The sequence below is a fragment of the Botrytis cinerea genome, chromosome 11 (genome assembly GCF_000143535.2).
Source record: "Botrytis cinerea B05.10 chromosome 11, complete sequence".
Lineage (NCBI taxonomy): Eukaryota > Fungi > Ascomycota > Leotiomycetes > Helotiales > Sclerotiniaceae > Botrytis > Botrytis cinerea.
Genome location: NC_037320.1, coordinates 939718 through 966953, shown reverse-complemented (window position 1 = coordinate 966953; position 27236 = coordinate 939718). Strand labels below are relative to the sequence as shown.

General features: G+C 44.1%; 9 protein-coding genes across 9 annotated transcripts; 5 read left to right on the top strand and 4 right to left on the bottom strand.

Annotated features, from left to right (window-relative positions):
- Positions 1 to 332: 332 nt before the first annotated feature.
- Positions 333 to 2063, top strand: BCIN_11g02810 (hypothetical protein). The gene is made up of 3 exons (XM_024695916.1): positions 333 to 1372; positions 1436 to 1683; positions 1755 to 2063. The coding sequence occupies exon 1, from the start codon at positions 833 to 835 to the stop codon at positions 1244 to 1246; it is 414 nt and encodes a 137-aa protein (XP_024551718.1). The 5' UTR covers positions 333 to 832; the 3' UTR covers positions 1247 to 1372; positions 1436 to 1683; positions 1755 to 2063.
- A 1412-nt stretch (positions 2064 to 3475) lies between these two features.
- BCIN_11g02800 (hypothetical protein) lies at positions 3476 to 5739 on the top strand. Its single transcript, XM_024695915.1, has 2 exons — positions 3476 to 4126; positions 4262 to 5739. The coding sequence occupies exons 1-2, from the start codon at positions 3850 to 3852 to the stop codon at positions 5590 to 5592; spliced, it is 1608 nt and encodes a 535-aa protein (XP_024551717.1). The 5' UTR covers positions 3476 to 3849; the 3' UTR covers positions 5593 to 5739.
- Positions 5740 to 6850: 1111 nt separating this feature from the next.
- BCIN_11g02790 (hypothetical protein) lies at positions 6851 to 9152 on the top strand. Its single transcript, XM_024695914.1, has 7 exons — positions 6851 to 7424; positions 7580 to 7622; positions 7685 to 7746; positions 7800 to 7962; positions 8219 to 8375; positions 8453 to 8689; positions 8932 to 9152. The coding sequence occupies exons 1-7, from the start codon at positions 6866 to 6868 to the stop codon at positions 9091 to 9093; spliced, it is 1383 nt and encodes a 460-aa protein (XP_024551716.1). The 5' UTR covers positions 6851 to 6865; the 3' UTR covers positions 9094 to 9152.
- A 262-nt stretch (positions 9153 to 9414) lies between these two features.
- BCIN_11g02780 (hypothetical protein) lies at positions 9415 to 11228 on the bottom strand. The gene has a single exon (XM_001556727.2). It carries the CDS (start codon positions 10874 to 10876, stop codon positions 9875 to 9877), a length of 1002 nt encoding a protein of 333 aa, XP_001556777.2. The 5' UTR covers positions 10877 to 11228; the 3' UTR covers positions 9415 to 9874.
- A 386-nt stretch (positions 11229 to 11614) lies between these two features.
- Positions 11615 to 14216, bottom strand: BCIN_11g02770 (hypothetical protein). Its single transcript, XM_024695913.1, has one exon. The coding sequence runs from the start codon at positions 13804 to 13806 to the stop codon at positions 11674 to 11676; it is 2133 nt and encodes a 710-aa protein (XP_024551715.1). The 5' UTR covers positions 13807 to 14216; the 3' UTR covers positions 11615 to 11673.
- Positions 14217 to 16615: 2399 nt separating this feature from the next.
- Positions 16616 to 17992, top strand: BCIN_11g02760 (hypothetical protein). Its single transcript, XM_024695912.1, has one exon. The coding sequence runs from the start codon at positions 16860 to 16862 to the stop codon at positions 17214 to 17216; it is 357 nt and encodes a 118-aa protein (XP_024551714.1). The 5' UTR covers positions 16616 to 16859; the 3' UTR covers positions 17217 to 17992.
- A 325-nt stretch (positions 17993 to 18317) lies between these two features.
- Positions 18318 to 20371, top strand: Bcdus4. Its single transcript, XM_024695911.1, has 6 exons — positions 18318 to 18462; positions 18554 to 18632; positions 18685 to 18741; positions 18816 to 18861; positions 19320 to 19608; positions 19679 to 20371. The coding sequence occupies exons 1-6, from the start codon at positions 18407 to 18409 to the stop codon at positions 20175 to 20177; spliced, it is 1026 nt and encodes a 341-aa protein (XP_024551713.1). The 5' UTR covers positions 18318 to 18406; the 3' UTR covers positions 20178 to 20371.
- Positions 20372 to 20478: 107 nt separating this feature from the next.
- BCIN_11g02740 (hypothetical protein) lies at positions 20479 to 23118 on the bottom strand. The gene is made up of 2 exons (XM_001556723.2): positions 22075 to 23118; positions 20479 to 22016 (listed from the first exon to the last, which is right to left on the bottom strand). The coding sequence occupies exons 1-2, from the start codon at positions 23038 to 23040 to the stop codon at positions 20559 to 20561; spliced, it is 2424 nt and encodes an 807-aa protein (XP_001556773.1). The 5' UTR covers positions 23041 to 23118; the 3' UTR covers positions 20479 to 20558.
- Positions 23119 to 24827: 1709 nt separating this feature from the next.
- Positions 24828 to 26626, bottom strand: BcPIO5. The gene has a single exon (XM_001556722.2). The coding sequence runs from the start codon at positions 26564 to 26566 to the stop codon at positions 25079 to 25081; it is 1488 nt and encodes a 495-aa protein (XP_001556772.1). The 5' UTR covers positions 26567 to 26626; the 3' UTR covers positions 24828 to 25078.
- Between the last annotated feature and the right edge of the window lie 610 nt (positions 26627 to 27236).

Genomic DNA, 27236 nt, shown 5'->3' with positions numbered 1-27236 from the left:
CTGGCGGGAGACCAGAATTATAGAAAAGGAAGTAATTGGATAGAGGTTGAACTGGATTGCAACGAATCGAGGCGAATGTCCCAAGAAGTAGGAGGTATTGATTGGGTTGGGTTGGTGTTTCTTTTTGCAAATCCGCGTAGTTGACGTGAAAGCGAATGTGAATATGAAAGTGGTGGGTGGTGGTAGTGGTGGGTGGTCGTGGTGGTGGTCGTGGTAAGGTTACGATAGGCACTTCCGGGATTGTCGCAAGTTAATTAAGCACGATATAAAAATGTCGTATCTGCTGGGAGAAAGTGGAATGGCAAAGGATGTCGGACGTTGTATGGAAAGTATCGTATGGAAGTAAGTAAATATGTATGGATGTATGGGTGTATGGGTGTATGCACAAACGATTGTCGAATTTATGTCGCGGTTTCCGTTACGAGGAGTATTTTTGATGGGGCAGAAAAAGAGGAGAGAGGCAGAGGATGTACGACGACGATGGTGGTGCTGGTGAGATAAAGATGCACGAGACAGAAAGAAGAAAGTGAGGAGAGCGGACGAGAAGGAGGAGCAGACAAGAGAACAAGAGAAAAAGAAATTTAGAAATTAAAAGACCAAATCACGATAAAATCAACATGGTTCAATCAATTAAAAACGTGGATTTTGATAGCGAGGCGTGATGGGTGAGTGACGGGATGGGTGACGATTGAGTGAGCGAGCGTCAGGTTAGTCGTTGACCCTGAGTTTAACTCAATGAGGCTGGATCTAGGATTAATTGATGGGAAAGGATCGTTCTATTGGACATGTGTCGTTGGTCTTTCTGCTTTGATATCTACTGACGAGGAGGGAGATGATGGCAATATCTAGACTCTTCTATCTTGTCTGTCGGGGGGATCAATGGCATTCCCAATCGATGCATGGGAATGCACAAAAAGATAGGGATGAGGGCGATGCAACACAATACAAGAGAGCACACTCAATACGACACAACTCAACACAGCACAACTCAATACAATACAATACAACTCAATACCACGTATATTATATTGTGTCGGTGCCATACAAAGTGCACAGTAGTATGTATACATACATACATATATATACACACATGTATATACATCCAAAAAGCGATCGTCAACATCCGAGGAGCAACAAGCACATAGGGAAAGGATATGTTCCGGACCCAGACATCGGCAGCTTCCAATACCCAATATCCAATATCCAGGGTCCAAACGAACGAACGTGCATGCATCAAAGATACTAAAGAAAGTCCGCCATTCATACCGGCCGGCACTTTAGACTCAGAAGAAGTCCAAGCACGCACGCCATTTGGTATTGATGGGAAGGAAAGGGCTGGATAGAGCAGAGGAGGGATCTACTGGCCGTGGAGGTATGTTTGAATACCTGATATATACACAACACCATATGCTCACTACAGAGTACCTGTCCTCAGTGCTATTACCCATCCATCTCCACCACACGTCCCTTCACCACTTCATTGGACATCCTGTACGATAGATTATATACATGTATGTGTGCATATATCCATGCATCCACAAGACTGTCTGTACCGGCACAGCCTTCCTCTCATTCATCAGCCCCCCCGTGCCCTCCCTTCCCCTCCCCTTATCAAGGCCTCGCAATGGATTGATACCAAGCATCCAATTAACCAACAACGTTCTATTTATAGCTACACATGCCGTACGTATTACTTTCCCCTTCACTACCTTGTTCCCTCTCCGATTCTGACATGTTGCATGTGTTATATGCAGGCAATGCAGGCCAGTCAAATAGAAAGTGGGCGATAATTGTGCAAGAGCACAGCTTGCAACGAAATCCCTAGTCAACGCGAGAATAAGTTGTGCTCTCCCAAGCCTTCTATTTGCCCCCTTATTAAACATCCCTTGGGCATGAGAAAGAGCATGGGTCTGTCGGTTCCCCTCTTCGCAATGCCTTTATCGCCCATAAAACGTCTTTGCTTTCCGCTCGTGTTTCTGAGAAATTTCCAGCTTGAAACCTTTACGAAGGATACTCTGGGATACTTTCGAATGCTTTCCTTCACATAATCGTTCCTTTTGTGGGTACATGTTGTCCCTCTTCGGGTCTGTCGGATTGATCACTTACAAGTTATAACCGAACAGAAATCTCACCGAGATTCGAATTTCGAAAATCCTGAAAATCCTTGAATGTTGTCATAACCGACAGAGATCATTACGAATGTTCCGCGCTTGTTGAGATAGCATGTGGGTAGCTATGTGGCCTGGTGGAGACATCTATGCTGGTTGGATGCAACACTGTTTCGTAGATCTCAGCAGGGGAAGTCTCATATCCGAGATTTGATGCCAAGATATCGAAAGATGTTGAAGAAATGATGATGTTGTGGAAATGGATGTATCCTGATATAATATAAGCAATGCTTATTAGCATCTCTCGGATTTTTACAATGGTGTTTTTTTTTTGGAAATTGCCAATCAGTGAAATAAAATAATTTTCCGAGGTCTTACTCAAAATTTAAGAATAAGGGGCTGTGGAGTCGTGAGTTGTGGAATGAAAATACATCATCTACGAAGTACTGTCCTTCTTCCAACCTGCTGAGCCTGCTAAGCCTTCTCCAAAAAGGAGCTCTTGCATACCATGATGTCGTAAGAGCAGCAAGAGGGCTCCGTATATAAGCTCGAGGTATCCCAAAACTCGCATGTCTTACGTCGTATGCTTTAGAAGCCACCACCAGATTGTGCCTGTGCAGTGCCTAACTTCCTGTCTGCATGTCAAAAACTGCAATGCTTGTTGGAAAAGGAACGTGGATATAACTGCTTGGTCTCCTTCATGCAATCATTCGTTGTCTTTTCCTGAGATTACTCAAGATGCATATCCTGCTCTTTCGAACCCGGTAAAAAGAACACAATCAGCGAATGGGACAGTGTTGGAATGTAACCATGTAGAAATATACCGGAATTGGAGAGTTCCGTGTCCCGAGACCTTATCCGTCGACAGCAAATGGTCTACCTTCCTCGTTTGATGTAGTGCTCAAAGTGGCAGAGGTATAGGATACACGTTCTTCGTGGTTCTCACACAAGATACACGCAGAGTACACATCGAGTACACATAGAGCCCGCACAGAATAGACATAGAGCACACACAGAATACACATAAAGCACACACAGAATACACACAGCCTTATCAGAAAAGCCGTCTTGGCTTTCAGATGTGGCTGGCGGTTAAGCTCACTATTGGTCAAATATTCTCCGCTGATGGTTCGAGTGGTATGGCTATCTTCTATCGAGTTTCACGAGCTCGAGATCAACAGATGAAAACACGTAGATAGCACCTAGTCTTAACTCCCCGTGAAGATTGGGTACTGGTTCCCTGATATCACTGGATATATATAAATGTCCCAGATATGTTAAGTACGAGTATTGGGAAAAGAGTGTCCACAGGTGAGTTGGTTGGAATTCATTCGTAGGACCACCACGAACGAACTACTTAGCTAATATAATATTACTAGGTAGGTGGGCTCGAACTTCTAACGTTAGCAGAATCATCATTTATTAATCCGTCAGCCTTGCATGCACGGCTGTGATTGTTCGCCTCTCCCCACAAAATTATTTGGTTGTCGAGCTTCCAATCAGACTACGAAACCACTGCAAGAACACCACACCATCAACTCCAACGCCATCTACAACTGTTACTCTGCCACCGACAATAATCCATTTACCGGTCAAAATACGACTACATCACACCCGATCTTTCCTCCTCATAACCACTGAGATTTGAATCATAGCATCATTTGCAGAATTCAGAATAAACGTCATCTCAATACTCTATCCATCATATTCGGTATAACGCTAACGAACATCCAACGACATCATGAATCGACTCCCACCTGAGATTCTTGACTCAATTCTTCAGAAGAACATCGAGATGTCCCGCGATCACAAAGCCCAACTTTTGGGTTTGCGATTAGTATGTAAAGCGTTTGATCAAGGCTTAAAATCGTCAATCTTCAAGACGACCTCGTTGGAATTCTCGCGATTCGCCCGATTCAAAAATATCGATGACAATCCAGATCAATTGAAAACGCTCCGAGACGTAGTTTCGTTATCATCCTGCGTCTACATTGATATGATGATAACTAGAGATACCGGTATGCGTTAATACTTTTCCTTCATCTCTCAATTGCATCACAGCCTTTTATACGCACATTAACCAGCCTACTTACTGTTCGCGCTATATCATTTGAACCATCAGTGAGGTATCTCAAAGCTAACACATTTGTTAGATGAAATTGATCAACTTAAAGAGACCTTCAACGCTATCTACGATGCCGTTCCTGAAATGGCAGACTTGATTGACTCCCTTCGATCTTATTGCCTCAACGAGACAACATTCACAGAGGAGGATTACAGTGGTCTAGTTTGCAGAATCATGCAGGGTGGTCCAGATATATCCCGACTGAAGATTAATCTACCCTTCCAGGTTGTCAGCAATGCTTTCATGACATCTACAAGATTATTCGCCAACACCCTAGCATGTGCGGCGAATCGACCAGAGGAACATCGAAAAATAGATACATTGGTTCTAGATCACATCACTGACGTCACGATTAATAGCCTATGCAACGTGCACATCGATGTCGAGAATGCTTTCAAAGTATTTCAAAATCTCAAAAGCTTAGTGATATCATTCAAAAGACAAGAAAGCAGGACATCACTACAAACAGTTTTTGCTCGAAATTTCTGGTTGTTAATTGGGAAAGCCCAGGACTTGGAAACCTTGTGCCTCATTGGATGGAACGTGGCGCAAACTACCAAACGTATAAGAAATAGAAGGGTCGCGTCTAGGATGACAAACGAACAGTGGACTATGCGGTGCCTCCCATACTATCCTAGCAAAAGACTTGTCCTTAGCAAGTTGAAATGTCTGGAATTAAAACGGATGGATCTAGACCCTCTGATGCTGCTTCTTTTGATCAAGGAAACCAGGCATTCTTTGATAGAATTATACTTGAATGATATTGGTCTGAAAGTTAACGGTTCGACGGATCGAGAGAATACCAGTCTATGGATAGGTTACCAGAATATTCAGAAGCCTGACGAATGTACATGGGTTGCTCCAGCTATCCGAGACATTGAAGGTCTCAATCTCAAGGTCCTCCGAGTTAGTAAACTTGGTTATGATGATTACAGTCCAGACCTTGATTCAGAAACCCCCAATTATGATCTTGACGACCCTACTGGACACAATCAATCTTTTGATCAAAGGTTTGTGGAAGCTGTCATGGGTACAAAAGCCACGCTGCCCCTCGAGTTGGCATTCGATACATCTTCTGACATGGAGATTCCACATGGAAACGTAACCGATGCTGAAGTTGACCCGAGTACTTACGATGCTGAAGCATATCAAAAGATTTACAACTCAACATCGAACTACAAAAAATCCATTGATGGCATCTTTTGCAATAACAATGAACGGGCATTGAGGGAATTGCAAAACATAGTCAGCGTTGCCGACAGAGGCATGGCATTACTTACAAGAGAAGTGGAAAGAGGCACTGGCTTGACTGCCGATCCAATCTCTGGCGCAATTGTCGATCCTCCAGTTGGTACCTGAATAGGCTGACGATAAGCCGGAGCCTCCCAATCACGATTATATGAGACCACATATCACCGGTATGGGGATGTTGATACTGCACTTCGAAATAATTATTGCTTTATTTATGACTCTTCTATCTAGGGACAGCAGAATTTACTTTGCCCAATTTTCAAATGCTGATTGGAGACATATTAATCTCTAACTTGAGATTCACCGTTCCGTTACATGAACTTGGGACATGATCAACACAAATACTGGGACCTTCAAACCAAGAAGGATCATCTTTAACTAGGTACAGCTGCCATCTAGTCAGGTGATGACAGAAGTATAGATGGTTTCGTCGCAATTGTCACTTTAAGCGCCTGGTCTGGGACACCAACAGGTGGCAGATTAATCGAGCACCCACTCTTGCCTCAAAAAGTTAGTTTCATTTCTTATATCATTGGTCAGATCAGTCTTTGATAATGTACTTTTGCCTTACGCAAGTTCCAACAATCGTCTGCGTGGCGAGCATCACGATCATGCAAATATATTCTAGCATGCTTTCGCTCCCTTTTTCATGCACGATATCAGATACTCGTGCTTAGCATGCAGATTTCATCTTGTCGCTAAATGCACAATTTACTTAAGTAATATGAGAATTTACTTCTTCTTAAATCTCTAATTTGGTAGGATCTGCCTGCTTACATGTCTTCGCAGGACCACAGAATGGTTAACTTCTATTTTTGAGGCCCATCATACGGTTTGGCGGAGTAAAATGGTGCTCGCAGGCTTGGGCTGTTGGGATAGAAGGATAGAGAGTTTACAACAGATAGAGGAATGATTATACTTAATGACCCATGGACCACACTTGGCTTTGTCCTGACCTGGGATTTTTCTCACCAACTAGTGAGCCAACCTATCTGTTCTTTTCTTCTCTGCAAAAAATTAGTTTTAGTCCAGCAATATCAACATCTACATACACATTCAATCTCTTGACGAAGTCCAGACTCCAAATATACTACATTTCCGTCCTCTTCTTGCCATTTATTAAACCTAAATTCACCTCCTTACTCTCGTTTCACTTTGTACGGCGAAGCCCCGAAAGAATCAAATTCAGGAACATAAGTATTAACGGAAATTGATGATTGAACTTTTGAAAATAGGTGGTGCTTCTTTTTTTGTCAAGTTGAAGGATTGAAATTTTTTCTCTCTGTCTCTGTCACTGTCTCTTTTTACGTTGTTTCTTTCTTCGCTTTCCTTTCTTTCTCTGCTTTGCATTTTCATATCGTCTTTGGGTACGGAAAGCGCTATGTCGAATTTTTCATCGGGTGACGATGAGGGGATTTATGGATATGCAGGGGCGTATCCTTTTTTCGTGGCGGATTTGGAGAGTGAGAGGGGGTTCGATGGGGATGTGGATGGGGGTGCGGATGGGAGTGGGAATGGGAGTGGGAATGGAAATCAGATGGGTAGACCAAGACAACATGTAAGACAGATTTCTTCGGCTACCACGTTAATTGTGACGAGAGAGGAGGAGGAGGATGAGCGGGATAAGGTGAAAGTTCCGGAGAAGGTGTTGATTATTGGGAGGAGTGGGAAGCGAGATGTGGATGTGAATGGGGATGGAGATGTGAGGGGGGAGAAGAATAATAATGCGGAGTCGGGGTTGGGTTTGGGGTTGCAGAGGAATACGTCGGGTTTGTCGATGGGTGGGTTGGAGGTTTTGGTTCGAGATGAGGATATTGGAGGTGTTGGGTCAGAGGGGGGAGATGTGGCTGTGGGGAGATTTGGGGATGCGAATGGGGTGGAGGAAGCTGGAGAGGGGGAGGGGGAGAGAATCGGAAAGGTTTTGAGGTGGGATGAAGTTGGTGAGTTTTTTATTCTTCTGTTTTTCTCGAAGGGATTCGTGTGGTGGGGATTCATTGTGATGGTACGAACTTGTTTGCGAAGATTCATGGGGGAATAGGGGGAGGTGGTTCAAGTACTCATGCTGATGATTTTTCTTTTTTTTCCTTTTTCAAAGCGGAATGGAGACAAGATAATGAATTCATCCTTACTGGTTATCGGTATGTATATCCTCTTACTTCTCATTTCCCTCCTCATAAAACTAACCCCCACCCCCCTCTAGACCCGAAACCAAATCCTCACTGCGCTCCCTCCTCAGTATATTCCATCTCCACAACGAAACAAGTAATCTCCCTCCCTTCCTTTCCTCTTCCCAAACTAACTCACAATTCAATTAGTAAATATACACTCCCATCTCCTGGGCGCGGTACTCTTTGCTCTCCTACCGCTTTATGTGTATCAGATGTTGGTCCCGCGATATCGTGATGCGACGATGGCGGATCGAGTGGTGTTTGCGCTGTTTTTTGCGGGGGTGGCGGGGTGTTTTGCTTTGAGCTTTTTGTAGGTTTTCTTTTTTTCCTCTTGCATGTTTCTTGTTGTTTTTGTTCTCGTGGTTTCTTTTTTATCATTTTCATCTCTTGTATCTTCTTCTCATCTCTCTTGTTCCTCCCCTTCCCTCCATTCTATCGTCGGATATCTTGATATCTTCACATTGTCCACCACGTCACACATCACACATCACATCACATCACATAACATCCATCACATCCCCAACTCTTCCTCCAATCTTTTACTAATCTCCCCCTCACACATGCAGATACCATACCCTCAATAACCACAGCCACAAAATCGCATCTTTCTGGATCGAGCTCGATTATCTCGGCATCGTGGCTTTGATGTGGGGAAGTACTGTGGCGACGATTTATCACGGTTTTACATGTGATGTTAAACTGCAGAGAATTTACTGGTCCATGGTACATATTCTTCCCTTCCTTCCCCCCTCCTCCCTTCATGTTTCCTCTCCCCCTCGCTAACCCCACCCAACCCACAGATCACAATCCTCTCTCTCGCCCTAACCCTCTTTACACTACTCCCACCCTTCCGCACCCCCTTTTTCCGTCCCTATCGCACCCTCATGTATGCAGCCCTGGGTCTCTCGGCTGTAATCTTCATCGTTCATTCGATTATTCTGTATGGGGTTGCGTTGCAATATAAACGATTGAGCTTGGGTTGGATCGCGGGCATGGCGGGACTTAATTTTCTGGGGGCGTTGGCTTATAGTTTAAGAGTGAGTTCTTTTTTTTTTTTTTTTTTTGTTTTTTGTTGTGTTATTCTCGGTTCGAGATCTTTGTGATGAAGATGAATCTTGCGAAATCTGGAGGAGGGGATATGGAGAAGTTAGTCAGTCAGTTAGCTCATCAGGTTTGAGATTGTTCATTCAACTCACACTTCAAGCACGAGAGAAGAATAAGTAAAAACAAACAGAAAAGAAGAGAAACAGAGACTAACGAACGAACGAACACACAACAGATCCCGGAAAAATACTTCCCAGGCCGTTTCGATATCTATGGGAATAGCCATCAAATCCTGCATTGCATGGTGGTCCTTGCGGCGCTGGCGCATTTTGCGGGCTTGGTTCAGAGCTTTGATTATTTGCATTCGGGTGGGGGGGAGGAGTGTTCTGTGAGGTAGGTTGGGGTAGGTAGAAGATGGGATGGGATGGGATGGGATGGGAGGGGTTGAGGAAATCAAAGAGAGTTGGAGTTGGAGGGGGTTTGAGGAGCGGGAAGGGGTTAATCGTTTTGTTGGATTGGGTTGGATGGAGGGAGGAGATGGGATTTGGAGGATGGGATTATCCAGTCGTGATTACTGTTAGAAGTGAAGTATCTCTAAATACACGCATACATATAGATCAGTGAGAATATGATACAATTATCATTTATGGTATTTCTAGTAAACCAAAGAACTATCTATCTACCTCGTGTACGAAGCGAGAAACGATATGTACCAAAGACAACTACAAAAAGTATCTGGTTCCTTTCTTTTTTCCTCCTCAAATCTTCCATTGGGATAGATTCGCAGTGTTTTATATCGTCTTGTCATGTGTGGTTCGTGAGGAGTATTGTATTGTACAAAAGTCTTCTTGATTCCTTCTTTCCTTCTTTCCTTCTTTCCTCCACTCCGTCGTCGTGCCGTGTCGTATTGTATTGTATTGTATTACCGAACATCTTGTCAAACAGCCTAAGAAGCGAACGATCGACGCAAGCGCAGAAGAAAGAGGTCGAAAGAGCAAGACGAAACCGAAATCCGAAGAAGAAGAAAAAATGAAATGAAATGAAATGAAATAATCGTAAACCAATCTAGTTGTATGCAAGCAAGTAATCGATCAAATGTCCTTGGACGTCCTGCGCTGCGCGGGTACCACATCATATCGTATGAAACCCAACAACATAACGTCGTCATCGTCTTCCTCTCAGAGTTTCCAAACCATCTTAAACTCATTCACAGCGCCCTCCAATACCGCCTCTGTATCCTTCAACCAACGCTCCGTATCCTTTATCTCCTCATTTATCTCCTGAAAAATCTCCTGCAAGACCGCGAGTGCGCGATCAACTTTGTCTTTGCTCTTCTGGGCACTCTTCATCTTCTCTGCGCTTTGCGCATCAGACTCTCCATCGCTCTTCTCGCCTGGTGTGAATTGCGCATTGGGTCCTAGTCCCTTGAGACTCTGCTTCACCATGTTCAACACACCCTCCACATCATTCCTCTCCATTTTCTCCTCGACCTCCTTGCGGAATCCAGAAACTCGATCTTGCATATACGAAACCTCGGCGCGGAATTGATTGTTCTCCGCAGGATTCTGCGAGAATTTGATGACCTCCCAATCTGTCTTGCCGGCATCCGTAGCACCGTCGCGAAGAAGTTGTTGCGCGCTAGAATCGCTCGTATTTGCTGGGTCGGCAGATCCTGATTCTGCCTTTGAATCTGAAGTCATCTCTTCCAGTTCGGAGATCCCCTCGATGACTTCCCAAAGACCTTTGACCAAACAAGTTTTCTTCTCGGCCATAAAGCTTCGATGACATGTGATACGATTACCAATGACGAATCTAGTCCTAAGCAAATACTCAGAAACATCAACGCCTAAACCCATCTTGAAGTCCAGCATCTTGGCATCCTTTCCAAAGATTCCACAGTCGATATTTGTACCTGAGAGTTTTCCATTCTCTCCATCGGATTCTCCGCCATTCATCTTCTTCATCTGAGTTTCGCGATGCGCATCTTCGAATGGTGCTTGCATGGTAGGAAGAACATCGGCTATACCAACACTGGTTACGCCTTGATTGATAACCATGATTCGGAGCATCATGACGCCGATGATGAGTTGGGATCCGACCATGACGAGGAGAGCGATGACTTCACGACGGTTGAGACCGCGCTTTGGGATGAATTGGAGAGGCATCTTTGCTTTGGTCATGAAAGTTATGTGAGAGATCCGTGTGTAAATCGTAGATCGAAGGTCGAGGATGTGAGACGGTTGATGGCTTGGAATTGTTAAAGAGTGACTTTCTGTAGTTTCTTCTTGTTCGAAGTTGGATCTGGTCTGGTTGGTTTGTTTGTTTGTCTGTTTGTAAATGTGCAGATAGAATTCACTGCGACGACTTGGCAAGCAGCAAGGAATAACAAGACAAGATATCTGTAAGACTTCGTATCTTATAAATCAAATGAAAAACTGCAAGAGAAAGAATGGAAGACTGGTGGGAGCCAGGACTTTAAATATTGTTGTCTTGCAATGTACAATTTGAATTTTGGTTCGGTGGGTTGTGTATTTATTGAAGGAAACTCGGAACGCGAGAAAGAAGACAGTAGAATAGAAAAGACGTTGGAAAACTTTTTCAAAATCAGACTGCTTACTAGGTAGTTCGGGTCAGGTGGTGAGGGGGCCGAGACATGAAAGTGAATATCAAAAGAAAGAGATGTCGTTCAGATGAGAGTTGAGGGATGTTCATTATTCATGTCAATTCCATGATGCTGCTTAGGCCAAAAATGTCTGATGGGGAAATTGAATAGGAAAATTGAAGACGGAAAGAAATGTAAAATCTAATAGATCACTCAAATAAGATATCAAAGAGATGTATTGAAAAACAATAATTAATATTAAATTTACAATATATATTATATAAAACCCAATAGTAAGTTCCCAACTTCCAAGATATGATAGACATAAAACTTTTCAACATAAACACCATACCCTGGGTATCATAATAAACAACATTAAAAGAAAGTAGCCAAATTTATCTCTCTCCATCTCTCCCTCTCAGTATGCCACCACCAGTCTCTCTTCTTCCTATCTTTTGATTTCGAGTCTAGATCTATGTTCCAACTTCCCGTGCAACCATCATTAGATCTCGACTCGACTCCTTTCTCTAAAAGTGTTTCGACACTCATGATAGATTCATCACTGCCTTCAATATCTGGCTTCAAATTGTACACAATCTTACTCTCCACTTTGCCAATAAAAGTTCCTAACTTGAACCTCTCGAGGAACTGTCCATCATCGTCCCAAATTATTATATCAAACTGTGGTGTTGTCGCAGTATCAATTCGAAGTTGAGCAGCATGTCGAGCACTCAATAAACTCATCATCTCATGTTTGCCGCTCCCGTCTATATGGGTTTCATATGCAAGAGATAGCGAAGACGAATTGGAAGACTTTCCAGTCATTACACTATCGCGACGCTCGCTCTGTCGAGAAAATAACGATTGTCGATTAGGTGGAGGTATGACGGGTATAGTGGCAGGCATAGTTGACGCTCGATTCTGAGGGTTGCCAACTCCCATATGTCGATACTTGTCTCCTGGTAACTCGATTCTTGATCTTGGTTTACACAGTCTTTGGAGCATGCCATTAAAGTCAGTTGGGGCACGGATAGACCTGAGATTGGGAAACCCGGAAAAAATTATGGATTTGGCAAGAATCTCAGAAGCTTTGTCGTCATCAGGATTCGTAATTTCCCAGTGGAGGTGTTGGAGGGTAGACGAGGCAAGATATGGGTGTAAAAAGATATCATTCTGGTCATTGAGCATAGGGGAAGGACCCTGAGATAAAGAGAATGATTTGAGGCTCTTCAGGTGAGTAAAAAATCGAGCGAGGATGGCGAGTGATCGTAGTGGTAATGATATTAAAGACAACGATGTAAGATTAGCGGAAGTAGGTAATGATGCATAGGCTGCTAATCCATTCGAGGTTATGCCTGGAAGTGAATCGAGTCGAAGTTTTTTGAGAGCTGGAAGAGAAAGTAAATTTTCATCATTGAAAGATGTACGTGGGAAGTTCGAGATGTATAAATCCTGAAGCGATGGAAGACGTTGAAATATCTCGGTAAACAAAGGCGAGTCAATCATACCACCAGGGCTACAATGAAGAACGAGTGTTTGCAAATGTGGCCAATTCGAATTAAGACCCAAGAAATCGAGATATTGTTCAGAGCGTAAGGGGCCTGGTACAATCACCGGGTTTTCGATTTCATCAGATGCATTGTAAAGACGGCGTATTGGACTTGGTTCGATAATCCAAACTTTCTCGACGAGTTTCGATCGCGTCCCCAGTGCATGGAAGAATTTTGTAAATTCATGGTCGTATGGCTGATAGATTCCTGGCACGCGTTCCAAGTTGGGACATGCCATTACTATTGAAGCCACCAAATCCATGTATTCATCCTGATCTTGTTTCGTTTTGGCCGATTCTGGCATTGAAGGAACTTTCAATGATTTGACATATTTGGCGAGTTCTGGTTGGCTTCGAAGAGTTCGACGAAGGAGTCTCAGTCTGGTTCCATATTTCGACTTGTACTTTTTCTTCATATGCAGACTCGAATCGCTTCCGACAAGTTGTATGTCTTCATACAAAACGACTCTTGCAGCACTCCACCATTTTTTGTTGCTCAATCCAAGACTGTGCAGATCTCTCATCCAACATGTTGCACAACTTAGGCTCCCCGCTTTCAGATGTGATTTCTTGAGCTCTCGCAAAATGACCAAAAGTATTTCTTCGGGAAGTTTAAGCAAACCCTCTCCTAAAGATGGCTGCGAAACAAAATTTGTCCAAGATACAGGTTCCTGCATCAACCGTTGAGGCTCGAGGAGGGTTGTTTGAACTGGTGGTCTGGGCTCAACTTCATATCGATTGCAGATTGGATCTGTCTGGGACCTTGTGGGTCCTACATGATTCGAGCTTCTTGATGCCGATTTGATTGAGTAATTGTTCGACACCAACGATGTATCACTGGCTAGGCTGGATAAGTCGTCAATTGAGGCACTGGTGCTCAATGGACTTCGAGGTCTTGAATCAAAGGTGCTCGTACTGCCTGCCGATCCCGGTCGAGTAGTTCGTCGTGGTGATTGCATTTCCCATGTAATTCCTTCCCAGATGATAAGGTCGTTTTCAGGAAGTTTGAGAGTATTATATGTAGGATGAGAGATTGAGGTTGTATCGTGTTGGCTGGATCTTCGCCGCTTCTTTAAGATGTCTCGATCCTTTCGGCTGTTTCTAACCTTAATGTGAGATGTCTGATCCTTTCGCAGACGACTTAATGAATGTGGTGTTTGATCCTTTCGCACACAATTAAATGAATGTGTAGGTGTTGTGGGAGATGGAGAGGAAGAGGAAGAGGAAGGGGATGAAGAAAAAGTCGTGTTTCTAAAGGAGAAAATGTAGTGTCAGCCATAACTAGCCATATCGTTGCAAATGATAAACCCAAGAACACGACCCTGATGTGCTTGAGGCTTTTCCGTTTCCGTCCTCCCTACCCCATTTCGACGCCGTAATAGAGTACTGATCGCGCGCCTAGGTAGTAGAAGATGCAGAATAAGATTAGGGTGGAGCGTTTATGTACAGGGAGGCGATCCCAGAAAATGGCTAAAGCGCAGAAACAGTGGAGGGACGGACGTAGAATTCCCCATTGGACACAAACGAACCACTGATAGAGCAAAGAGGAATCATACTATTTTAAGGCACAGCCGCCTTTATTGCCTCCAAGTTCCAAGTACGATGTAAGCTCCTCCTTCTCTCTCTCTTGCAATTAATGGCGGATGAAAAAATAGCACACCAAGATCAAGTGCTACTACCGATCTGTAATAAACGCATCTTGGACCTAATGAATGTTTCTGTCAAGTCCGACTGGGAACACTGCACAGTGCCATGAGGCTCGGCTATGTCCTCCTGATCTTGATGTACCATTCGATTCATCCACCAAGTGCTACTTCCAAGGCCCAACTGTTATGTTGCCCTTTGAGTTCGGAACTCGGAGCAGGAGTGAGATGAACACTGCAACCCGAAGTTTGAGCCTTTTCAAAATAGGAAAAACGGTAGGCTCGGGATGGAAGAAATTGCGAGATGGAATCTTTCATCTAGCCAAAGTGTAAAGAAATAGAGCAATTGAACAACTCTTGGTTTTTCATACCTCGGATTTGCATTCATCTTCATCAGAGACAATGGATGAATCAATTCGTTATCTTCGTACGATTTACGGGCTCCAGTAATAGGTGGGGAACGCAGACGTAGCATGTATGGATGATGGTGGACCTCTGCAAGACCTTGCAAATGTCTCAATATCACCAGTTCCTCGATAGGCAAGGGACCATATATTGGCCTGTTCAACAATTAAGTAATATAAAATCCGGGGATCTAAATCTACCCCATAACAGCAGGAACTCGAAGTAGACATGAGCATCATCGTGTCTCTCGGCTTCTTCTTATATACATTTCCTCAATACCATCCGTAGTCACAACATCGTCGTCATCTCAAGACCCGCGTGGCCCATCTCTCACATCATCTAAATGGAAGCTGGATTCACCTGATTGGGAATCATGTCTCATCGATTGAAGGATTCCGACAGTGTGGGAGACATCTCTCAATTTATTGGAGAAGAATTCTCATGTGAGCCACGGCGACCCCAAGGTACATTGAGTTTTCACTAGACCTAGCCCATCCATCACTCCAATGAAAAATGAGATCTGCTTCTTCGAGCTGCTGTGTTGCAGCGGGTGTGCAGTGTCGACACATGCCAAAGCATCACATTATTTGGCTAAAGTTCTGCCAATTATGCAGACAGTTTAGACGGCATGAGTTAGCGCCCCAGCGTGCACAACAGGAGGGTTGAAGATCAAACTGGCAATCTTTCCGATCATTAAAGTTTCATATTTTTACTTCCCGCATAGATCCCGAGTCACGGCCTGCATGTATTTGTCGATAATGCGCTTTCGGGTACAACGCTGACTTGGGAAGATCGAGCCGAACAGAACTCATGATCAGCCCCGAATACACAACTCGTTCAGCTCAAGGAGCAGAACGCAATGTTGGCTTCGAAGCTGAAGAACATCGGATCACGTGTCAACAATGTACTTTGATCTATTTTGAGTCTTGGGCTAAATTCAAGTATGTTCTTGAAGACGAGAACGAGGGAATTTCGGATGATACTTAAAGCTCACGTTCGATCCTTCTTGGTCATGACAGTAAAATCAATTGCCCCATGAAGTCACGTGGTGTATATGCCATGACTTGATGCACACGCACGGGGGGGATGAGAAACTTATTACTATCTTTTAGAGTCCAAACTTGATATAGCGATCATTTCCACTGATACCGTATGAAACCATATCGCATACATGTACAGATACGAAGGACTTACCATCATATTGGCCACATAATGTTCTCATTTAACATATTAACATACATTCCTTCATGGGACATTTTGGATTATGTAATTGATATCGTTCTATTACTACCACATACCAATCTCAATATAACCGGTGATATAGGGATCCCGAAATGAAGTTATATAATACAAATTATATAATAGTGTAACTTGATCTCACGGTCATTTCGAAATCCTATATTCTGCAGTCGTGTTTGGCCTCCTGGGGGGAGGGGGGCGAGTAATGTGTTTGTAGATATTTCCTTCCTTTTCCAATCTTTCCATCGGCTGGCTTTCAAGGACACTTCTGAGGCAGCGCCGACTGTAGAAATAGGATGGGTAGGTACAATCAGGACTAAAATACTCAGGGCTTTGCGACCGTCAGCATGCTAGAGGTTTTGCTGGGTTCCTCCTTCCTATAGCATTCTTACTTCCCTCTTTCCCTTTTTGGTCTCCTCATCGTCCGAGTCACCATAAATATTGATTATTGGCTGAGCATCGCGAGTTCATCCACAAACAACCATCATTAGAGCTCTGCGGCATCTTGTACTTTGCTACATTTCCAGGCCATTCATCACTGTCAATTCTGTTTGAATTACGATTTTAGTCCCTCGTTGCTGGTGCGGAAATACTCCAGTATTTGCGGTTGCTTTTGCTATGTGGAGCGATAAATAAATACAACTTTACTTATAGCCTTGCAAACATCAGAAGACCAAAGACAACCTCTACCTTTCAGCACTAATTGCATTTTTACAAAGACAAAAATGGCCAAATTAAAGAAACCCCGAGCAAGTCGGCCACGAAAGTCGACGTCTCTTACCACCTTCACCTTGTTTTTGAAGCTTGTCCCAGAGCTTCGGTCAATGATCTGGGAGCTAGCGAGTTTCCAAGACCCCAGAAATATCAGTATTGGGAAATATCCGATTTTCGTGAGACAGGCAGGCCACCCACCATGGTGTGAAGAGTTTGGATATAAGTGCACAAGCACTGTACCGGCAGTCCTTCGTACTTGCATGCAAGCTCGTACTGAAGGATTGAAGCATTACAAGCTGTTGGAATGGGTTCCGAAATTTTTGAAGGGAAAATTGCGACTCGTTAACGTACATAAACTGGGATGTTGACAGGATTGTCATAAACGACGTCGAAGATTTTTGGGCCAATAGTCGGATTCACTCTTATGATGGGAATGTAGAGACAGGTCCCGTCCTGAAACTTCATGATTGTGACCGGAGTTCTGCATACGATCTTGCCCAGAAATTTATTGATAATGGCTTGAAGTTTTTGGCGGTCGATACAGGAAATGATGAGGATAAGTTCGAAGTGTATTTCGAGGCCATCTATCCCTGGGGATGTCTGGTAGAAGAACAAATCTTCTTCAGTTCTAGACAGAAGATGTTCAACTCTCAATTTGACCGGCGCAAAGGGGGCGTCAGACGGATATTGCCATGGAGTGCTTTTCGTATGAAAAAAGCACGAGATTCTTCGAATAATGCCACAATATCTAATTCATGTTTAGCTGCCATGTTTGAAATTCATGGAGAGAATCGAGGCTGTATACCGCCACAAGATGGGCAAGTCTCGCAGACGGCTGGACAAACATGGCCGACGATTATATCACCAATGAGGTTCAGAATTAGCCTGGCTAGAGATAGGTATTCTTTGAGATGAAGGAGCAATGTGGTTTGATGGACAATGGGGTTTTAGCGTATCATGCGGATTAATTAGGATAATGACATTAAGATATTAAAAGGACAGAAAATGAAGACTCGTCTTGATATGGCAGCGACTATGCTCGCCACACTACCACCAATGGAGATATTCATCACAACGAAAAGAGGTGCAATTCTAGCACTACCGGAAGCGATCAATGGCTTCCTATTTCACTCCTTTGAATAATCAATTTTGGCACCCATTGAACATTATGAATCTTGGCTGCATCGTGAGACGAACAAACATATCGCAGGAAAGACAACACTAATGTCCCAGTTGACACAAATACAGCTATCATGTTTGCTGAAACTCCCAATTGTGCAAATTGCCGTGAAGATATTTGATCGAAATGACTTGACACTTAAAATTACTGATAAAATCCACACCGAATTGGCATCCTCTCGAAACCACCATCGCAGAATCCCAAAGCCCAAAAACACCCTAGAAATTTTTACCGAACGCACTAAATTGCCACCACCTCACATTCCCTGGCGATCCCATCCCCTACCCAAGGAATCCGTGATACCGAAACGTGATATATTCTTCAGATATTTCTACAAAATAAAATGCTCCATCACCTCGAGATATTAAAAAGAAAGAGATGATACGTACCACCGAGCACAATGGCGTCGCCGCAAACCCCGCCTTGGATATAAAGTCCGTCGATCATCTATCTATCTATCTACCCATCCATCCATCCATCCCTCCCTCGTTGAATAAATAGCACGACTAACTAATCCTCTCCCAGTCCCCTCACCCTCTTCGAAATCGCGAAGAAAGAAAAAAGACCCCTCTATACCTGCGCGCCCATGGTACGCTACAGCAAAGTATGTATGCGATTCCTCTCTCAATACCAGATCGCGGCTAATGAAAACATAGCTTGCTTTTCGAGAAACCGTTGCGCAGTATGGAGTGGATCTTTGCTGGACCCCGATGGTATGTCTTGGTCTGGATGCATAGGCATGCGTGCAGGATGTGCAAAAATGAGATGTGTGCTGAGATGAGAGCAGATTTTGGCAAAAGAATTTAATCGCAGTGTTTTTGCACGTGATTCTGGTGAGCACGTGGTTTTTTTTTGGTTTTTTTTGAAGTTGCGATTTGAGTGGTGTCTTTTGGGTAGAGTCTAGTGGCTTGTGATTTAGAGGGCGGAAGGTGAAACGTCATTTTCGAGGTTGAGGTGTCTAGGTGTATCTTTTTGATTGGGTTTGAGTCGGGATTGGTGAGGATCAGCCTGCGGTAACAGAGAAGTCTTTGTTCATATCCGCGATACCATATGGAACTCTCGTTGGTAGCATCCATTGCGATCATAGTGCATAGAAGCTTCATGAATTCGATTGCGTTGAAAAGCCTCATCGAGATGGGCTAGTATGCGCAGTTGCATATTTTCCAGCAACACGAAAGCATCCCTCCTGCTCTACATTGACCCGCGACACCTCCCAGCCAGTCGCAAATTCGTTTCCGCAATCGCATTTCGGTGTCCTTCAACACTCATCATGAACTAACTTATCTTCTAGACTTCACAACCTCCCCCACCTCCGGCCCAACCATCGCCCAATTCGGCGTCTGTTCTCCCCTCGAAATCTCCCGCTCAACCACCCTCCTCGCCCCCTACGTAAATGGCGTGGATATCAATTGCGGATGTCCACAATCATGGGCATGTGCCTGTTCCATCGGCGCCGCACTAATGCACAAACGAGAACTCGTTGCGGAAATGGTCAAGGAAGCAAAAAGTGCACTGAAGAGAGATGGATTTGAGGGAAAGAAAACAGTTAGTGTTAAGATTAGAATCCATCGGGACTTAAGGTATCGATATATTTTCATTTCGCGATGGAGAGATAAGAAAAGAGGAAATCATAGCTAATACCCAGGTCAGAGAGACGATAGATTTCATCAACACCGTGCAAGACGCCGGCGTAGACTTCATCACCATCCACGGACGCATGCGCTCGACTCCCTCGTCGCACCCTGTAAATCTCGAAGCTATAAAACTGCTCACCACGCACACCACCGTTCCTACCCTCTCGAACGGTGATATCTTCACCCTCTCCGACGCCTTCCATCATACCTCCCACACTGGTGTTTCGGGCGTCATGTCCGCTCGCGGACTCCTCGAAAATCCCGCCCTCTTCGCAGGTTACGCATCGACCCCCTGGGAATGCGTAGACGTTTTCATGAACCAGGTGCTCAAACAACCTATACCGTTTAAACTCGTAGTGCATCATTTGAGCGAAATGTGCGGCACGGATCGGTCGCAGAATGGGGGGAATAATGGATTGTTAGGAAAGGAGGAGCGGATGAGGTTGATGGAGTGTAGAGATATGGTCGATGTGATTGATTTGATGGATGAGGTGAGGGGATTACGGAGGTTATAGATTTACAGGGGGAGTTTATATAGATCGAAATGATGGTTGGATATTCAAGGTTTTAGAAAGATTTATCATTTTCAATTTTCTAACATGTATTCCATTCATTATATTCAACAACCACAAAAAAGAATTGCGGAGTATCAGCTGATCTGGCTGAGTTCTTAGATACAAGAATAGCTAAAGAGAAAGACGGTAAATCAAAAAAGAAAATTAAGAAGAAAAGAAAAACATAAGCAAAACGCGAATTCGCACGTCCAGGGTATCTTTACAAAACCATATCAAACAGTATCTTCATCCAACTCCCCAATGTATAATTTCCAGTCCTTCCTAGCCTATAGCACCCAAGATCAAAATCCCCTTTTCCATAGTCCAGAAAGCGCCCCTAGTTCAAGCTGATCTCGTCGATTTCTCCCTCGCAAATTCTCTTCTCGTGTCAGAAGAACCGCCTCTATCACCACGTCCTCTACTTCCTCCCTTTCTGCTACCACCTCTCAAGCGGCCTCTCTCCTTCTCTCTCACATGCGCCTTTTTGCAATCCGCCTTGGGCTTCTCAGTAGGAATATCCGGCCCCCAATTCCTCGAATCCGCACCCTTGTGGTCTTCTGGAAACAACGCATTGGCCGGCATAGTTCCACCCTGACATCCGTATTCTCCTCTCTCATGCGCAAATCGTAGACCTTCCATCGAAACTCTCCATCGCCATTCCGTGTTAATCTCTGCAGGAGAAAATTGATTGTGGTTTGGAGCGCATGGTGTGATGCCATTGATTGCGAATCCTGTTTTCCAATCTTTAGCACACCCCCAAGAGTGAAAGCGAGTCATAGTGCAATTGGAGACGGGACAATAGTGGTTTGATACTTCAGGATTGGATGCCGGTTCGGATGCTGAGTGGATACGGTAAAAAGAGAGGGAATGGAGGCAGGTACCTGGAATATGTACGTATGGACACTGTCGGGATTGATTAATCGGGGGTTCTCTGGGCGGATAGTTCCAGGGCCAGTCGCTGAGAGGAGGTGGTCGAAATGAGCAGCCATTGTCACTTGTGAAATCCGGGCAGATTCGCTGGAGTATGCAATTTGGCATTGGGCATTGAAAGTCGGGAGAAGTCAAAGAAGAAGGACATATATGGCGGTGGGTTCGCGGAAGTTGCAATGCAACTTTCTTGATTTCATCTGCGGTGGTTGTGGCAGGAATAAGATTTTTCAACGATAGCTTTTGTGAGTAGGCTTGTGGTTGTTGATAAGTCGCTTGAACATCAAAGGTTCTTCTTCGAGGACTAGTGTTTGTGCTTGTAGCTTTGAGCGAAGTGTTTGCAGACAATTGTTTAGTCGGTGAAGTAGGAGTAGACTTATGATCTGTCTTTCCTGGAACAGGTATTCGCAGTGTCGGTCTATCTGCCAGCAATATATCATCATCTCCGCCAGTTTCATCTTGATATTCCACTGGAGCTTGCGAATAGAGAGGATCCTGGGTGATGTTTTCCTGTTGAATATCCGAATAAATCAGATAATGAGATGAGAGCTGAGGTGAAGCCACAGAGGGGGGCGGTGGTGTATGCTGAAGGAACATTGGTGTTGGTGGCTTCTGGTTGTATGCATTGAAGGGGCCGTACGGACCAATTGGAATGTTTTTAGGGCGATGTGTAGACCAGGTTCTGGATCTGTTGAGCAATGGATGAAAGTTACCTTGTGCAGGTTGAGCACGACTTTGTTCTACCATAAACCCTGGTTGTTGAATAACGGAATATTTCAATGGAGATGGGTTCTGTATAGCAGGAGCCAATACAAACGGAGGCGCAGAAGGTCTGAAATCTGATGTCACAAATCTCGACGGGGCAAAAGGCTTCTGCAAGACACGATTAGCAGATTTTCTCCTCGGCAGACTCCAGTAGATCAAAACTTACCGCATCAGGATTGAACTTGGTAGCCGACTTTAAAGGCTCCATCCCCTTGGCAGTGATAGCACGTTCCTTCTCAAAAGCCAGTCGTGCCCCTCTGTCTGCTGCCTGCTTCATCTCAAGTGCTGATCTCGCAAGCCTTTCCTTCTCCGTTAGAATCTCAATCTGCCTCAAAGTGCTTAGATGACTGTTCACAATTTCTTCGATTTCTGCGGGTGGTGCACCCTTTGCTTTCTGCATAACAACAATACCATGCATCATATGCTTGATGGCGTGAATAACTCTATGTGGATCATTTACAACAACGTCCCATAAAGGCAAACCTCCTTTAATGTAAGAGGGAGTATCATGGCGTTCTGCCTCGCATAGTTCTTCAACTTCCATATTTTTGGTCTTTGTGAGTTCTGGTGAAGCACTGTAAATATCACCTTTTGACTCTGCTGCCACAGCTGGAAATTGAAATGGAGGAAGAAGTTCTTTTTGTGAAGGGCTTGATGTTTCTGTTGCACCGAAATCCGGAAAAAGCACGGTGGGCCCATTGTCAAATTCTCCGTCCTTCAACATAGTAGTATCGTCTTCTCCATTTTGAGTCGGTGAATCCCAAAGAGTATTTGCATCTTCTCCCTCAACGGCTGTGTCGCCAGTTTCGGTAGATAGAATACTCATACATGCTGTCGTGTTGGGCGATAAAACTAGATTTTCTTTTTCGCTGACTGAATCACCTTTGGGGGATGACATTTCTTTGGTTGGGGTAACAGGAAGAGATGGAAGTGTAGAATGGTTTATGCCGCAAGATGGTTGTGGTACTTGCGAAGCAAATAATGATCCCCAATTAGGTGTGGTGGCGATGGGGTTTTGTGTGGAAAGTTTTGGGTTGGATGAAAGTGCAGGGAATTCTTTGATATCATTTAATTGAAGCAACTTTGTTGAAGGAAGACTTTCTTCTTCGGTTGGTCCATTGTCCGGATCCATGGTGAATGTGCAAGCTATCAAGGTTGACGTGGTGATTGTTCGGATTGAAGTCGACTGCGAATGAAAATGAGTTGGTTCTGTTCCGCATCAACTGTATCAGTAATGTAACTGACACAAAGTCTTGTGAATTGAAGGGAATGATCGATGAAGACATAGCAATTGGCCATTGAATGTACAAACCTTGTAGTAAAAGTAAATGCAATGCAAGTGATTGTGCAGTATATGATGTTAATTGCGAGCTGCACGTGTTCAATTGTCCCAACAACAAACTCTCAATCTCCTGTATAGTTCTCTATCTCATTGGTTGAAAGAGTATATCTAAAGTCCATTGAATCATCAGTAAAAGAACCCTTCCCTTTCAGTGACAATGTTTGGCATGAAGAAAGTAGTGGTGGTGGTGTCAAAAGTGAAGACACAAGATGAACATACACTTTCTCGGGCTTGTATTTCCTAAAGTCTTGGTCAGTCCTTGAACTCGGAACGCGGTGGGCGATCCAAACGTACAAATCTGTCTATCTTCTGCTGAGAGCAACGATGATGTAAATGAAGAAAATGCCAGTTATAGTAGACAAGACAACCATGGAAGTTCGGAAGAACAGTGATTTACGGTCAAGGTTGCTCCCACTTTCGAATTGCATATTGGGTATTGAAAGGTTGTCAAGTATATTAAGCTTTCATTGAAATGTAGAGTATTGGGACGAGGAGAGAAGTTGACTGGCAATTCAGAGTATATGGTAGCTGTCTCGAGTGATGAAGCTGGTGATGGGAATTTGTGGTGGAAGAAACGAAGGTAGATCGAGAAGACTACATGATATATTGAAATCAAAACAATTGAAATACCAGAAGAAATCGCTGACATCTTCCATTGGATATCGAAGCGAGCACCCAGATGGACAATAACAGCGAGAAAGTTGAGATGCTACCACTTAAGTCTGATAATCATAAAAGCCACAAAGGTCAGAATCATGTTTGTGGACACAGAATACCTCATATCTATCACTTTGAAGTAAATCATGAATGCTTGCAGTTGATTGAATGTGCTGAAATGCGCATAGAGCTTGGAAGCTTGTTATTGGAGAGACCTTTGACGTGGTGATATTATGATTTTCTGTCAATGACCAAGACACAAAAGCACTGGTCAGCTGACATCAGACACAAACAGCCTTGTTCCTGGCGAGAGAGGGCATGGAAGATGGCCAGCAACCTTTTCTGAGTATGGATCTATAAGTTTAAGCAACCAGTATATGTATAACCAATGGAGGGGAGTACAAGCGAATCTACTGGCATTCTATGATTGACGCCGTTGCTACTCCTCTGACTGTTCCACCCAAACTCAACAACCACCCATAGCTCTCTTGCTAAAATCCTTGATTATTCTTTGTGCCTCTGACTTTATTTCTTCGATTCCAATATATTGAATTCACTCGCTCATCGTTAATTGATCCATATTACATGTGTTGCTCACCATGAAATCTAATATGGGCAACTTTCTCCTTTCGTGAGAGGATACTGCGCTCTCTCGTCCTGTCTCAAAGTTGCGGAGGTTTGCAAATAGTATTTCTACAAGGTAGAATAGCATGGAAGGCTTCCGTCCCATCACCACTTGGGATAGAGAAAAGATTTTTGGTGAGCTCCACGGCATTTGGAAAATGTCGTCCGAGGCACGCGGAATTGGCATGTCATGTGAAGATATGGACCAGAGACCATAGCTAAGACAATCACGATACTTCAGTCAGCAAATTAATAATAATTCACATATACATATCCGCAACTAGAAGGTCGAATGTTGAAAGTAGTAACATGAAATAATAATATTGTTAAACACACAGCCCTTTCGAGCGATGAAATCTTATAAACTATGAAACGCCTTTTTCCTTCCCATCACCACAATAAGCACCTATGCTGAAAATTGTGTCCCAAATCCATCAATCGTGAATTCCATACTTGTTCCTAAATGGAACGAACTGGAAATACCGCAAGAGGCTCGCAATTGCGATAATTGAATGTTAAGAAAATTCGTTGTCTTCGTAAATATACCCTACTCGATGGCGCTAGCAGAAGAATCGCCAACGACTGGGTTCATGGAATCGCTCCAGTTCATTCTGAAATCGTCACCCAATTGCTTTCTCAAAGCAGTCTGGACAGCCTCCAAAACATTATTGAAGACACCAAAGTTGGCTGGGTTCTCCTCATCGTTCTCACCACCTTGGAACACACCAGTGCGGACCAAACAGGTGTTCCAGCCGTAGTTGTTACCACCGATAATATCAGATGCTGGGTTATCACCGATCATGTAAATGTTCTCTGGCAACTTCTCCTCTCCGTGAATAGTCTCCATCCATGATGCCATGATCTCATCGGCATACTTGTAGGTGGCCAATTCAGGCTTTCCGTAAACAACACGCTCGAGTTCAACTCCAGTGATGGATTTGTAAATAGCCTCGAGAGCGATACGGAAAGTACCTTGAGACATACGAGGAGTTGGATGCTCGCTAGGGCACAAGAGATCTCCCTGAGAGAAGTAGATTGGAATACGCTGGGAGACTGGGTCCTTGGCACGAGTACCGAGAACACCATCCTCGGATTGAAGAAGATCCATGATGATTTGGAGATCTGTTGCATAATCGCGGGAATCAGAGAAGACAAGGATAGCATCAATCTTGACCTTGCTGAAATCTCTTGGGGTAGATGTAGCACGTTGCTCAGCAGTGAAGAACTCTTTGAGTGGGGAGATGGTAGGGATGGAGGCTACGATATCGTTTGGTACGATGATATCCTTGAATCCGTACAACTTGGCGACCTCTCGGCATTGGTAGTTCTCACCACCAACAACCAAGACAGTGTCGTAATATTCAGCCAAAGCGGACATAGGAGTGTGGGATTGAATGAATTGTTCGGTTGCAACAGGATTTCCGAGAATCTTGGAGAGCTGAGCACAACGAGTTGGCTCAACCTTTCCGGAACCGTTGGTCAAGAAGATGTGTGGGATCTTGATACCAAGCTCGTTATCGCCGTTCAAGATCTCCAATGCTCTCTTTCCTTCTGGGATCAAACGATCACCGTGGACGAGGACACCGTCAATATCGAAAGCAAATGCCATGTTCTTTGCAGCTTCAGTCTTGATCTTGGACATGTCTTGTACTTGCGAAGAAAGGATCTCGCGGGTTGGTTGAATGGCTGGCATTCCAGGTCTTGAAGGTCTATCCTGGGTGACAACAGAGGAGAGACGAGATTGACGCTTTGAGCGGGGAATTGGGAGAGCAGCACCAAAGCTGTTTCTTGAACCTCTACGTCCATTGGTTTTGTTTTCAAGATTCAATGAATGCATGAGCGATTGGGTCTCAGCGACGGAGGATCTTGAAGCTGGAACCTCGATTGGTCCAGAATCATCATCATCACCTGGGACCACCAAGCTGTGGTTGAAACCTGGAGCTGTTGAGGTTTTGCGTTCTGCTTGGGATGTGGAGGTTCCATTGGAGGCAGGCTGGGCTTGAGCAGCCAAATCGCTTTCATCGAAACCAGGCATGGTGAAATATAAGTTTGGAAGTTATACGTATAAGATTTTGGTGTAGAAAAGAAGATTGTCTGTATAAGGTGACGGGAACGAGGAAGAATCAGAAGTATGAAGTTGAGAAGACAAGCAGAGTGCGGGGGCACAGCGTATATATCTGAAATTCAGGTTCTTGAAACCAAGCTAGAGAATGAGTAGGAATAACTTGTTATGAACTGACCTTGTATTGATGCCGACGCCGAAGGAAGTGAGCTCATAGCACTGCATGATTGGATCCGTATTTGCAATGAAATATCGTCTTCAACTTACCGAAGAGAATGCACCAAGATCCACAATCATGATCCGTCAAAGTATATTGAAACATGAATACCTGTACTTCGCATGTATCTTCAAAGCCGCCTTGGCCGGCGCGGAAAAGTTTTGTATCAAAAGCGGATCCCGTTGTCCTTGCCCGGGTTGTCCTTGTTGGGGGTGGAGTTACGTCTGCGAATGAAGTCAGCTAGTTTTCCAATTTCGAAAATTTGTGCTTCAGATAAGGCAATAATGTGGGTTCATCGGATAACCTAGCAGAGAGAAGGCTGCGAAAGTTTGGATTCATGAATGCGTTTGGGTGGATAAGTTGTCAAGGGAAAGGGATCCAGCATGACGTCTGAGGGACCACATTAAAGAATGTGAAGTGAAAATA

Excerpts from the sequence above, each read along its gene's own strand:
- BCIN_11g02810 (XM_024695916.1), top strand. The coding sequence starts at position 833 with ATGATGGCAATATCTAGACTCTTCTATCTTGTCTGTCGGGGGGATCAA.
- BCIN_11g02780 (XM_001556727.2), bottom strand. The coding sequence starts at position 10,876 with ATGACCAAAGCAAAGATGCCTCTCCAATTCATCCCAAAGCGCGGTCTC.
- BCIN_11g02760 (XM_024695912.1), top strand. The coding sequence starts at position 16,860 with ATGGCCAAATTAAAGAAACCCCGAGCAAGTCGGCCACGAAAGTCGACG.
- BCIN_11g02800 (XM_024695915.1), top strand. The coding sequence starts at position 3,850 with ATGAATCGACTCCCACCTGAGATTCTTGACTCAATTCTTCAGAAGAAC. Across the intron at positions 4,127-4,261 it reads GATGATAACTAGAGATACCG|ATGAAATTGATCAACTTAAA; the intron begins GTATGCGTTAAT and ends CACATTTGTTAG.
- BcPIO5 (XM_001556722.2), bottom strand. The coding sequence starts at position 26,566 with ATGCCTGGTTTCGATGAAAGCGATTTGGCTGCTCAAGCCCAGCCTGCC.
- BCIN_11g02770 (XM_024695913.1), bottom strand. The coding sequence starts at position 13,806 with ATGCAATCACCACGACGAACTACTCGACCGGGATCGGCAGGCAGTACG.
- BCIN_11g02790 (XM_024695914.1), top strand. The coding sequence starts at position 6,866 with ATGTCGAATTTTTCATCGGGTGACGATGAGGGGATTTATGGATATGCA. Across the intron at positions 7,623-7,684 it reads TTCATCCTTACTGGTTATCG|ACCCGAAACCAAATCCTCAC; the intron begins GTATGTATATCC and ends ACCCCCCTCTAG. Across the intron at positions 7,963-8,218 it reads TGTTTTGCTTTGAGCTTTTT|ATACCATACCCTCAATAACC; the intron begins GTAGGTTTTCTT and ends TCACACATGCAG.
- Bcdus4 (XM_024695911.1), top strand. The coding sequence starts at position 18,407 with ATGATACGTACCACCGAGCACAATGGCGTCGCCGCAAACCCCGCCTTG. Across the intron at positions 18,742-18,815 it reads ATCTTTGCTGGACCCCGATG|ATTTTGGCAAAAGAATTTAA; the intron begins GTATGTCTTGGT and ends AGATGAGAGCAG. Across the intron at positions 18,862-19,319 it reads TGTTTTTGCACGTGATTCTG|ACTTCACAACCTCCCCCACC; the intron begins GTGAGCACGTGG and ends CTTATCTTCTAG.
- BCIN_11g02740 (XM_001556723.2), bottom strand. The coding sequence starts at position 23,040 with ATGGATCCGGACAATGGACCAACCGAAGAAGAAAGTCTTCCTTCAACA. Across the intron at positions 22,017-22,074 it reads CCAAGTTCAATCCTGATGCG|AAGCCTTTTGCCCCGTCGAG; the intron begins GTAAGTTTTGAT and ends CGTGTCTTGCAG.